Below are 14103 nucleotides of genomic sequence, written 5' to 3' on the forward strand. Positions count from 1 at the left end.
GGACAGCTTGACAGCCTCACAAATATGAAGCCTTAAATATCGCTATCGCCACCTGGTGGCTTGCTGCAGTACAGGTACTATGTAAAAAATAACATAAATTTGAAATTAGAATTAGTGTATCAAATAATAACATATTAGGATACAATTCGATTTTTTTATTTTATATTACAAGTATCTGGCCCTTACAGTGTCTGCCGAGAAAAATTCTGGCCCTTTGACAAATATAGTTGATGACCCCTGGTCTAGAGTCATGAAATGATTATCTAGCTATCAACTATATTTTTATCCTGTTGTTTTATGTTAAAGACTTTTTAATGCAGGTGCATGAATCCATAATAGTTAGTCTAATGGGCCTTTTACACAGGACGCGTGGCGCTTGCCGCTGTGTCTAGCGTTGCCCTTCAGATACAATGCGATTTGCGCTGCGCGATGGCGTAGGCGGAGTTTTAAAAACATTTAGCGGGAGCACTTTCATAGTCTGTTGTTCCTCCTTTCGGTCAGCAGCAAACGTGTATCTGTCCCGTTGTAAGAAGCGAGCGATAGCGCTAGTCCTGCTGATGAGAATTAAGAGAGAAGCAAGGAAGTAGAGGCTGTGGATACGACCTCAAACTTGTATCGTACAGCCCAGGAAATTATGACACACACACAATACTAGCCGTTCATCCATTATGATTTCCGTGCTTGTTTGAATCCCCCGATTCTATTGGTTGCGCTGGTAATCGTCACAGAGCGCAGCGGCAAAAGTTGAACTATTTTGAACTTTGACTGCGGTGTGCGCACAAGCACGCAAATGATGCGCACCGCTGCGCTTGCGCTTTGGTCGACGCAGTAACAAAACGTCCTTGCGCGGCGCAAGCATGTGATGAAGAAAGCATGTGATGATCAGAACATATAGTAATTACCAAAGCGGGAAGTGGCCAGGGGTATTTTTACACCACAGAAAAGAACAAAAATCATTATGAGAACATAATTATATTTTCCTTAAAACATTCTTCCTAACTTAAGGCCTTATTCTCATGTCATATGTAACTGTGATGCTCTCAGGAACATCACAGTTTAAGCTTCTCAATGAACTTTACTCTCTTCAACACCATCCATAGAAACAACACAAATATACATAGACTCCATATAGTGGTTATTTTGGGAAAAAAATCCCAGGTATTTTGAGCAGTAGGATTATAAAAAAATAGGTGCTAATATAAAATGTAATTATAGAGCCTATATGAAATTGCTAAATCTATATGTTGGGACTTTTTTACTTAAGTACATAAAATATCAAGTACCTTTGTGTACTTGAAAATACAGTACTTTTACTGGAGTAATGTTTTATTATACATATCTGTTCTTTTACTTAAGTACTTGATTTGTGTACAAACCCGATTCCAAAAAAGTTGGGACACTGTAGAAATTGTGAGTAAAAAAGGAATTTTGTTGTTTATATAACTAAGAAATTTAAGAAGTGATATTAATTCAGTTTTAAAATGGAGATAGGATTGAATGTCATTTGCTAACTTTTGTTTATGAATAAAGAATTTGCCCAATAAAATAAAGAAATTAACAATGTACTCTAGGGGGCTATTTTTATCATTAATATAATAAAATATAATGTCTTTTAGACTGAAAGAATAAGTAGCATTGGCAGAATCAAATATATATGAGCCAAGGTCGGACCAAAATTGCTTGGATATATGGCAATCATAAAACAAATGTGTAAATGTTTATTCTGATTGCTTACAAAAAACACGAACTGTCAATGTCCAGATTTTTAGAAATGTTAAAGTTTACAGGCAGAATATATTTTATGTAAAATTTTTAAATGTATTTCTATAGCTTTATTGGAAATACAGTATTTTCCAGGTAAAAGCCAAGCCCTTTTTCAGTCTATATCTTCTACCAAAGATCTCCAATAGAACTTTCCTATTGGCTAAATTTTTTCTTGAATTGAAAGAATTGGCGTAAATGTCAATTTGGTAAATTTTTATGTCTAAAAAATCAATTCCATCCAAGAACAAAGTAGATTGTATTGTGACTGTTCTCCTTGGATTATATAGGGCGTGGCTCTTAACAAGACATTGCTGATGAAATTTGGAAATAGGGAGCTTAGAAGGTAAATAGTTGCAGTTTAAGGAAAGGCTTAAACTTAAAAATTGACTTCTTTGGCAATTTTAATCTCAACAAATAAAGATAAAGATGGATATACAAAATAAGAAAGACCTTCTGCCTTTGATAGCCATATAACGTCAAGTCCCGCTGTAACCAGATATTAAGAATATTTTTAGATTTAATTATCCTAACTGAAAAATTGCAGATTTGTTAAGATGATGTACAAATCATGGACAGCCATAATCTCACATTTTGAAATGTTTAAATTTAAACCAGAAGCACAAGAAAACTGGTTAATTAAATCTAAAGCCTTTGACACACATTTTCAACTTTTTTTTAACAAAGTGGAGTCATCTGCAGACTGTGAAATTTAAATTTCCCTCCCAAAAACAGAGATTCCTTTAAATTCTTGATTCTGAACAATGCTCACAGATAGCAACTCAGTAACTAATAAAAATGGGCAAAAAAAGGGCAGCCCTGCCTAACACCACGCTGTACATCAAATCTGTGAGAGGTGTCAAAATTAATAAAAACCGAGCTGTTGATTCCTTTATAAAACGTAGAAATTGTAGAGATAAAAGAATCCCCAAAACCAAACAATTTAAGCGATTTTAAAAGAAAATTGTGTTCTATTGTGTCAAAGGCTTTGTAAAAATCAAGAAAAAGAATAAGACCTTGAGAGTGCATCTGCAAAATCTAACAAATCCAGGACTAGTCTTATATTGTTGTATATATGACGTTCTTTTAAAAAAAAAACAGATTATGTTTCAGATATAATAGAATTCAGATTCAATTTTAATCTATTGGCATAAACCAAAGTCAGAATTTTATAATCTACAAAAAGAAGCGTAATCGGTCACCAATTGTCAATAGAAAGAGTGTTTTGTTGGGTTTAGGGATGAGGGAAATAATCCCTTGTAAGGCCATCGATGCCCGGAGATTTACCTTTTTTCATTGAATGAAGTGCTTTCCACACTTCATCACAATTAATATACAAATCATAATGAGATTTATCGTAATCATTAATAGCAGGGATAAAGCACTGTATTTTATCTATAAATTTATCACAGCTATTAGCATCAAAATTAGAAGAGTAAAGGTTACTATACATTTTTTTAAACAAATTTAGAAATCTGAATGGGATCTTTACAAATTACTCCCTCAGGGATTTATTTTTCTCTTTCAAAGCTTTTATCTCACTATCAAGGCTGATATCACTATCAAGCTGATGGACTGTCGAGGAGAGACTTTCAAGCAGTTTATAAGTAGAATCTGTTGTCAATTGTCGCAATTTTTTTTTAAAGTCTCATCATGTTTTGCAGAAAGTTCTAATAATAAAGAAACGACAAATAATAGACAAAAGCAGAGCCAGGGGGAGTTTCAAATAAATACATTAAAGATGGAGCATAACTGAATGGTTTTAGCAGCCTTATTTTTTGAATCATGGGTGGATTTGATGTACTGTTGTGTCTCCTTACCAAAGGAGTAAAAGAAGGTTTAGAATTACTAAATTTGGCTTTGTGAATAGCTACCATTTCCCTAAAATTACTTATAGATTAATGATGTATATTTCTTTCTGTTTTTTACTCTTGCTATCATGGAAACCAAACAGTACATTGTTCCATAGCAAAGAAAAAATCAGCAATAAGTTTAACAGTAATGTATCGGGGCATATATTTCAAGAAAGTGATGGCATAGGGAGGCAGTCAGTCATATTGAAGTTGTTGCGCTATAACGTCATAGGACACATAACGTAAACATGGCGGATCGCATTATACTCAACGAGATTTGGCTGTAGTACGTACTCTTTTAGCACTCGTTAAGTAAATACTAATTGAAATGAAGTACCAACTTAGTGAGTACACCATTTCAGACGCAGCCATACTCAACGAGATTTGACGCTTTTTCGATGACGCCATCACTAGCGCGCGCTCACGCACTCGTCAGCGCCGAGTCTTCTGAGGAGAGTTGAGCAGTTCACATTATGTTTACACAATTGTAAAATACTTTACACCGTATGTTCATGCAACAATAGGTCGTTTCTGCCTTGTGTTAATAGTGCACATCGCTGTTTCTGCGTCTGCTAACTCAAAGAAACATGAGAAAACGTAAGTTCATTGAGGAGGGATCGTGTTTTTGTTTGTTCGCATGAATCATTGTTTCGAGGTCTGGAGTGATAATGTTGCTGTTACTGAATGTCTCAGGATCTGTGAGAGGAATAAACACGAACTGATGTCAAGTTATGCTGACGGTTTTATTTAAAACGTTATCTGTCGTTTGTCTTTGGTCAAACTAGTTATTGTCGTTTCAGATGGTTAACATTACTTTCAAACACTGATAAATAGATAATATTGCGCTTATCTAATGAGCCACGTGGGACATTTAAAACGTGGATATGAACAGATTTATAATATACATCTGTTCATGTTCATTTATAGATCTTAAATGTCCCATGTGGCTATGAAATGCATTGTGTGAATTACCACATGAGATTGCATTGTTACTGAGTGAGCATTTTAAACTAATGTGCTCTTTGTGTAGACGCCATTTATTTTAATATAGTAATATTATGATCTACAAAGAGGCAATACTCTTGTGTTTTTGTAGGCTCTTGTCTCTTCAAATATTTGAATTTAGAAGACATTTCCTTCACCTACATAAAAAGTAACTAGTTGTTATTGTTGATTTTGGCAAATCTGCTTCTTTCACTTAGACATTCATCTCCATTGAAGCTCCTCCCACGACAATCACACATTTAGTAATTCAGCAATAAATGCTAAAGTGAAGTCGAGCATCAGATCATCAGGAAGAGCTGAAATCTGTAAAGACTGAGTTTATTAAAGAGGACAGAGAGAAGATGAGAGATCCAGAACCCTGCAGAATCAAACACACTGAAGATACTCAAGAAGAAACAGGTCGGTGTTTATTATTCATTCTTCATTCATCAACACAATTTCTGTTAGATGATGGTGTAGCTGATCAAACATATTTAATAATTTCCCCTAAAGAAACACGGGATTTGTCTATAATGTTTTAAAAATGATAATTTGAAGATCAATGTTCTTCCTTCATGTAACGTTATAGAGGTGTATAATAATAATAAAAATACTATAATGACCAACATTTTGCATAGCAGTTGTATTTTTTTTTACAACAAGGTTCGTCAGGATTTTTGAGTGTTACTGTAAATTAACCATTTTTACTTTTATTTTAGAGTTGATTGAAGAAGAGGAAGGGAATGAAGAATTGAGTGAAATTGATATGAATAATCATGTCAAAACTGGAGAACAACTTTTGAATTGCTTTCAAACCAAACAGAGAGATTTAATGAAAAGTGCCGAGAAATCTTTGACCTGCACTCAGTGTGGAAAGGATTTCTTATTGAAACATCATTTTGATGTTCACATGAGAGTTCACACTGGAGAGAGACCATTCACTTGTGATCAATGTGGGAAGAGTTTCACACAATCATCAAGTCTTAAGATACACATGAACATCCACACTGGAGAAAAACCTCACAAGTGTTCACACTGTGACAAGAGATTCAGTCAGTCAGGAGACATGAAAATACATGAGAGGATCCACACTGGAGAGAAACCATACACATGTGATCAGTGCGGGAAGAGTTTCACACGAAGACCACAATTTAAGGAACATGTGAGGGTTCATACTGGAGAGAAACCGTACAAGTGTTTATACTGTAACAAGAGATTCAGTCAGTCGGGAAACCTTAAGACACACAAGAGGATTCACACTGAAGAGAAACCGTATCACTGCACTGAATGTGGGAAGTGTTTCAATCATTCAGTTTCTTTACGCAGTCATACAAAAAACTATCACAGCAAGTAGATCATCTTCAGATCAAGCACTTTCAGATCTGATGCAGCGTACTCAACAGATAAGACACAATTATGCATCAAGTAGTGAAATATCATCTGGATGAATCTCTCATTACAAGTGACATGTCAAAGAAACATCTGAAGTTTTCACAGTGAACAAAGTTCATCTTCAAAAGCAGCAGATTCAACTGAGATTCAGATCAACTCAAAGATGGAGTTCCTCTCAAAAAAACAATGTCACAAATTAGAATAGAATAAAATAAATTCCATTGCCTATCCTCTCAGGATACCTGGAATCACTGGAACAAGTATTCCAGGAACATCGTTTTCCCATGTTTCCATCTACAGATGTCTGAGTTCTGCTCCCTGTGCAACTGATACTCGACTGCCATTGGCTCTTCTGCGTTAGAGGGAAGGGGTTTACCTGTAGGTCATTATTCAAAGCTTTCTAACATGGTTTATGCTAAAAATAAATGACACCTTTCAAATGTTTTGTTCCATTACAGCCAGTTATCTGGTTCTACAGCTGATTCTTTGTTTTATTATATTTTATAAAAATAACATCATTGCCAAAGTCATTAATTTGTGTCTGTGTACTGGCAATAAAATAAGTGAATAAAAAAAATTCATAAATTAAATCTAAGATCTGTTTATTTTAACTCTGCCGATTATTAGGTCATGGCCAAAGTAATTTTTTGAGCTCAATATATAAATTACACATTATAATGTAATAAAGGAAACTGCGCTGAGATTTGTTTAGTTTGAACCAGATACTGAAGCAGTCACATGGTTTTCAGGCGAATAAAGCTTTGTCCGTCATAGATCATGTGCTTTTCTCAAAATGAACCAAGCTCTGATACAGTGCTTTTATATGAAATGTGTTGTTTTTTGATACAAGCTTCGGTGTTGAATGTGACATCACTAGTCAGCTGTAGTTTAATCACTTTTTCATGAAGGAAAGAAGATTTTAAGCAAGTTCTTGTTCAGGAGCCTGAAGAAGAGGCTGTAACTCTTCTGTTGTTTTTTAAATGAATAGTTATTCTCCATTTATGATGTATTTTGAAAATGCAGATGCACGATATACTGTCATGTAGCTTTGCAACTGATCCTTCCAACTGATTCTTCTCTTGTAAGTAGGAATAGTACCTGAACCCGGTATTAAACGAGCTGGGTTAAATTACGAAAGACAATAGTATTCATAAGCTCTGACGTCATCGGTTCTTCAGTACTGGAAAATTTCAGAAAAGCCAATTACATTTTATTATTGCTATATAAAAGTTATCAGGCAAATTGTATCTTTCCAACCGTTTGTATTATGCGATAATATCTACATGTGTCTATAATTGTGTTTTCGTATTTATTTATAAATATTTCAAAGCTTAATCTCTGACAGACCTGGATCCAACCAGAGGAGACTGCTACACCTGCAGCACTCTCCAATAATTTCCCATTTTCCCTTTCCCCCCGTTTGACCGGAAGAGGTGGAGGTACTGGTCTGCTCATCTCTAATGATTGGATATTTAATCCTTTACCATCTTTGGGTATCAACAGCTCCTTTGAATCTCATTCAGTTACTGTTACCTACCCTTTTAAAATACATTTTTGGATAACTATTTGGATGAATTCTTTCAAATACTTACACTAATAACAAAAAATACTTACAGTAGCTGATTCGTAGCAAAGTCAGAATTACCTCCTCTCCTCGGTTAACGAAACGGTCATCCTAAAGATTCCTAAATGCATCTACTTTCAGAAGACCAAATAAAGTGGTTTTGCTTTCTCCTAGATACACACAGCATGGTCCTAATTCTCCTACTTGTTTAACTTTTTGTTTTGGACCCTGTCCGTCCATCTCGGTCTCTCCTTTTCTAATTGGTCTCATCTGCTAATGAGTATTTGGGAACACTTTTCCACTCCATCAGCTTACATGTCAACACCGTCACCGTGAATTGACAAAATGTTTTTTCAACTTAATCATGTCTGAGTAATGGTAGCCATTTAGATTTTCCTCAATTGCCTGCTGCCACTAAACTAAACCAAAATACCAACTTTTATTTTATTTTTTATTCTTGATTGAAATCATCCCTGCTTTGAAAACAATGTTAACACATAAAAGCTGTGACCACAGGGATTTCAACTTGTTAGTTGAATATTTAAAAAATGTTAAAACTTACACCATGTGTTTTACTGCTGCATCCATCAACAGAAAAAAGTCAAAGTGGGTCCTCCGGGTTAAAGGTGACCAAAATATGCCTGATTTATTTAGAATTTGAAAAATCTCTGACATCCAATTAACCTCAATTATATTTGTGCACTTTGGCAATATTTTATTTTATTTTATTTTTTTATTTTTTTTGCAGTTTGATACTGTGACCTCTATGGAGGACGAGTTAATTGGCATGGGCTTTCAAAGTACAGTGTCGGTAACCAAAACGAGCTAAAGTCTTGTATTGCAGCATGCAGTCACAGATGCGTCGATGTGAAGAGAAGGTCAAAGAGATAGAGTAAAGATTTTCCTTAGTTGTCAGTTATAAACATCAAAATTAAAAGAAATAAACATGAAATATATCAGTCTGTGTGTAATGAATGAATATAATAAACAAGTTTCACTTTTTGAATGGAATTAGTGAAATCAACTTTTTGATGATATTCTAATTATATGACCAGCACCTGTATATGTGTATGAGCTGCAAGAGCCAGATTTCAATGATCACGGGTTGAGAGGAGAGATAACTGACAGATCATAGAGGATTTGCTGCCCAACAGATCCTGAGCTCATTGATAAATATCTGATCTGTCTTTACACAGAAAGCATGTGATCACTAAATCTAAAGTAAAAGTGAACAGCGAGCACTCATTCAAGAGATTAAAATACTCTGCATATTGATGGCGGCTCCCTGATGAGCGAAAATTATCAGTAATATTATAATGTTTGAGGGAGCGGGCGGGACGGACACAAAAAACATGAGAGCGGGCGGTAATGGTCAGAAATTCAGCTGGAGCAGATTAACAAAACAGTACCTCACAGGGCTCTTAAACGAAAAACCAAATAATGAATCGCGACTGTAGAAAGCAAAAGCCGAATCTTGGACATTTTGAGAGATTTTGAAATCCCGGGAAAAGAGGACGTAGGGTCCCCCATTAAAAAAAGGTTTTGTGTCGATACATTAACTGCACCCTCCTCCCCTCCCAAACACACACAGCACACACACTCACTCACTCCTGTCCCACCCACTTTTTTCTACACGTCAGATTGATATTTCCATCACATCGGCTCAATGTTTCCATCAGCAGGACATCATCAAGACAATAGACATGACACAATGAAACAAACAAGACAAAATGTGCTCACGCAAAACAAAAACACAAGCACATGGCCAGCAAAACAATAACCAGCCATGTGCTTGAACAAGACAACACATGGAAATATCACTGACATAAAGATAAATCTTGCTGTAATCTGGCCTGTTATTTGTAGAGAGTATTTTATTCTCATGTTGTATCCATTACTATTTCCTCTTGGTGCTGCGGTTTCTTCCTCCTTGCAAAATAATTAAACTCAAAAGCATTTGGTGAGCTCTCATGATTGCAGATTGTTAAGTGTTCCTGTGGCTCAGTGGTAGAGTATTGTGTTAGCAGTGCAAAAGGTTGTGGGTTCGATTCTCAGGGAATGCACATACTGGTGTGTGTCTATATATATATATATATATATATACAAAGTTTAGCCTGAATGCACTGTAAGTTGCTTTGGATAAAAGCGTCTGCTAAATGTAAAAAAAATTATAAAATTTCAGATCATTGTAATTCTTCAGATTGTCGTGTCACCTTTATTTATATTTTATTTTATATGGCACTTTATACAATACAGATGATTTACAGAGTTAAACAGGAAAAACGTGTGCTGATAATGCAAGAGGACGATAGAGAACAGTCAGTTTTCCAGTTAAAGTCAGGTCATCATTGATTCAGTGATGTCATCATCCAGCTCTGTTCAGTGCAAATAGTGTCTGTGCAGTCAAGTCAACAATCCTGCCAGAAATTAAGTGCCCCAAACTAGGCAAGACAAAAGTGACAGTGGCAAGGAACCAAACTCCACTGATGACAGAAAAGGAGAGAGAGAAAAACACTTGGGAGGGAGCAGGTTCAGTCGGGGGTCAGTTCTCCTCTGAACAGAATTTGGATTGTTTGAGGCTTAAAAACTCAAGAGAACTTCTTACACAGATGATCTGAAGAACAACCACAGAAGGAGCAGCAAACACTGTGAACTCAACAATAATCACAATCACTGCAGGACAGGTGATCAAAAATCAAGAGGGAAAAAAACAGACTGTCTGTGAAACTGTGAATGAAATGAAATGCATTTTAAGACAATAATAATTTGAAACTCATACGCTTATTACAAATCATATAATTTATATCACGAAACAAAAATTGTTATTTGGGGAAGAACTGAATCTTTGAGTTAATCTAAATCTCACAGTTGAATCTGTTGGTTTTGACGATGAGCTTTATTCACTGTGAAAACTAGATAATGTTTCTTCATCGTGTCACTTGTAATGTCTGGTTAGGACAGATTTATCAAGACGATATGTTAATGCTTGATTCATTATTGTGTCTCATTTGCTGAGGATGCCGCATCAGATCTGAAGATGATCTGTGACAGTGTTTTGTATGACTGTGTAGAGAAAATGAACGACTGAAACGCTTCCCACATTCAGTGCAGTGATACGGTTTCTCTCCAGTGTGAATCCTCTTGTGTCTTTTCAGGTCTCCTGACCGACTGAATCTCATCACAGTGTGAACACTTATAAGGTTTCTCTCCAGTGTGGATCCTCTGGTGCAGTTTTAAACACTATGCTGAAATAAAAGTCCTCCCACACTCAAAGCACATGTGATCTCTCACACCAGAGTGAACTACACTTTGTTCTTCTTCCTCTGTTTTCTTCAATCAACTCTGAAATAAAAGTAAAATTGGTTGACTTTCAGTAACTCTCCGTAATGAACCCTGATGTAAAGTAGACCATTGAAGAATCAGATTTCATTCATTTTGATGCATTTTTGTAAATATGTCGCTGAAACTCTCCAAGAATGATGTACATTGATCTTAAAATTATTATTAGTTTTACAGAATTATAGGCACAAATCCCATATTTCCACAGGGAGAGCTATTAAATATGTGTGATCAACTACAAAATTATCTAATAAAGTTATTGAAACAAATCTAAATTATCTTGAAGCTTTATAAACATCAGCATTATTAATGAAGAATAAACACCAACCTGTGTGTTCTTCAATATCTTCAGTGTGACTAATTCTGCAGGGTTTGTGGGAGGAGCTTCACTGAATATTAATTTCTGTCTGGAAGAACATTTGCCTAAATTAATATATTAAAATGTAACAGTGTCAACACAAAGAGCACATCAATTTAAAATGCATTCAGTAAAATGTGTGCTAAATTCACACATTCTATGCAATTCTGTTTTCTCTCTTTCAATTGTTAACATTTCTATCTAGTGTTGTCAAAAATATCGATATTTCGATAAATATCGATACTAAAATATCTGAATGGTAGCAATACTAATTTCTCTTGGACGCGCTACTTGTATGCGTTAAACATGAATATTCTTTTTTGTATTTTCCTGTTTGTTTTATTTTCCTTGTTTTCCGGTAAAGACTATGGTGTTTCTTAAAGTGGGCGGAACTAATGCGCAAACGGAATCTCATTGGCTAGGTTTGACTGAACGCAGACAACCTGATTAATATAAAATATTCATGAATCCATTACTGTTCTTATTAGTAGAATTCATATTATTATAATTATTATTATTATTATTATCATTATCATCTTATCAGTGTTATTGTTAGTTTGTCCCGTTTTTTACAGAAACACTAAATGATCAACAAAGCACCACCATCAGTCCTAAATTCAGTTAAAATGTCTATGCATTCATACACGGTTACCAAGTTTTAATTATAATTACTAAAGTTCTATCATTAAATAATACTTGATTATCCAGATATCATATTATAATTCTTGACTGACTGATGTTAAGAGTGTACTTTCAGGTATTTAAAAGCTGTGCCATTTAAAAAACATACAGTACACACACACACACTTATATACATATATATATATATATATATATATATATATATGACGTTATATTTATCTTTTAAAAAAATATTATTGTGGCAATTTTTTCTCTGTGGTATCGAATATCGATATTTTTTCAAGGTATCGTATCGACGTTTGAAATTCCAGTATCGTGACAACACTATTTCTATCCTTGTTTAATTCTTCCCCTCAGTATTAACATATTAAAACATACGTCTAGAAATATACAAAATAAATAGTATAAATTCTTCTAAATATAAATAATAGTAAGAATTAAAAATTCAAGCACAAACACAGAAATTTTGTGACACCCATCTTCATTGACAAATAAGTAAATATACAATAGAACACATAAAATATAAATAATACTTGACTTCCTAAATCTTTACAGCAATAAAGTAATTAAAATATATCCCGGATGGCCCAATAGCGAAATGTCATTTCCAACTTAATGTTTCCAGCAATTTCTCGGAGGGGAAATGTTAAACCAGATTATTTCTACTGCTTTTTCATGGTGTTTTCACTGTTACAGGCTATCTTTACCAGAAAAAATCTGTCTCTATGGACCCTTTTCACATTTCCGGGTTTCTCAGCAGCAGAAGTCGTCATAGTTGTGTTAACTTGAAGAGCAGTGAATGGGAGAATACCACAAATATATTTTTTGTATTGTATTGCCATTTGCTCAAATAGCAAAAGAAAAACTCCACAATAGTGGTTTTGTGACTTTTTTTATTAAAAAGAAAAAAATTAATAGGCCGATAATGGCAGTCAGAAGCGATAACGATGTCAAATGAATGGTCCCTCCCATAGATGCTGCATCAGAAACACCCTCGCGTTAGCGTTAACTATTTTTTGTAATCTGATGCAAAGGTGATACAATACAAAGAATAGTGTTATAAATGTGCATACATTAAAAAAAAAAAACGTATGAGGATATACGATGCTGATGGCATTGTGAACAATTGATTTATGATTTATGAGTTATTGTTGCTTTTTGAACTACAAAATGAGTTTTTAATTCATTACTGAATAATAATTACATTAAATTTATCCATTTAGCAGACGCTTTTATGCAAAGCAACTTACCTTGCATTCAGGCTAACAATTTTTTTCTAACATGTGCTCCCTGGGATTCGAACCCCCAACCTTGCGCTCGTTAACGCAATGCTCTACCACTTGAGCTACAGGAACACTTGAATGAGTGATTGAATAATTGAATGAGACTGTAAATTATTACTGTAATGTTTTAATTCTAGACGTTTATTTGTGTAAATGCTGTGTGTGCGTTAAGCTCTGCGTGAGCTGGGAGCAGAGTTGCCATGGAAACTCTTACTGCTCTTTTCACTGCTTTCAGGTAACTTTAGTCCCTAAAATCAAACAAATATTGCATATAAATGTTCCTGACACGTTTCTTACTTGTAATTGACATGTCTATTGAATATTTATTTTATAGAAATGGTTCAGTGTCTTCAAAAACAGTCCGTTAGCAGTTTTCAGGTAATGTAGACTAACCATGTTCCATACACAACGATATTCCGTATACATGACGTTTTAGCGTAAATTGCTCAATAAATACTTCCAGGTCGTACATAAATTATATATCCGTAGGATCAGTAAGTTTTCTAGGTGCGCCCAACAAGCACAAATCAAAATCACAATCACAAATGGTTAAATATATTACCTTTTGTTTAATAAATGCTTTGAATGGAAACTTTTCAACTTCGAATGCGGGCAATGATGACCACTTGCACCACTCTCATCTGAGACGGGCAGCATATCTGTCAGCACAAGACGCGGTTTGCCCTTCATCCTTCGTTTCAGGAGGAAAAAAAGAAACTCTACAGAACAGATGGGAAGCTCCAAGATTAAAATGGGGGCTCTGAAAACACTGCTTGTTGAATAATTTGTTAATATTGTAAACTTTCATTTGAATACATTAAATAAGTGTTTAATGAATATTGTTGTGCCCTTTTTTTTCCAACCCCACTGTTACTGAACTGTAAAGTGAAAATATTGTGTGATTTATTTTGCATTCATTTTTCAGTT

At 34.8% G+C, this 14103-nt stretch overlaps 1 protein-coding gene across 1 annotated transcript; it reads left to right on the top strand.

Moving 5' to 3' along the window:
• The first annotated feature begins 4061 nt into the window (after window positions 1-4061).
• LOC127952212 (gastrula zinc finger protein XlCGF49.1) lies at window positions 4062-6580 on the top strand. The gene is made up of 3 exons (XM_052550626.1): window positions 4062-4211; window positions 4817-5018; window positions 5318-6580. Exons 2-3 carry the CDS (start codon window positions 4961-4963, stop codon window positions 5950-5952), a joined length of 693 nt encoding a protein of 230 aa, XP_052406586.1. The 5' UTR covers window positions 4062-4211; window positions 4817-4960; the 3' UTR covers window positions 5953-6580.
• The last annotated feature ends 7523 nt before the right edge of the window (window positions 6581-14103 follow it).

This window comes from Carassius gibelio, chromosome B3, assembly GCF_023724105.1.
Source record: "Carassius gibelio isolate Cgi1373 ecotype wild population from Czech Republic chromosome B3, carGib1.2-hapl.c, whole genome shotgun sequence".
NCBI classification, from domain to species: domain Eukaryota; kingdom Metazoa; phylum Chordata; class Actinopteri; order Cypriniformes; family Cyprinidae; genus Carassius; species Carassius gibelio.

Coding starts and splice junctions, on each gene's coding strand:
- LOC127952212 (XM_052550626.1), top strand. CDS start 4,961: ATGAGAGATCCAGAACCCTGCAGAATCAAACACACTGAAGATACTCAA. Junction 5,019..5,317: donor AGATACTCAAGAAGAAACAG/GTCGGTGTTTAT, acceptor CTTTTATTTTAG/AGTTGATTGAAGAAGAGGAA.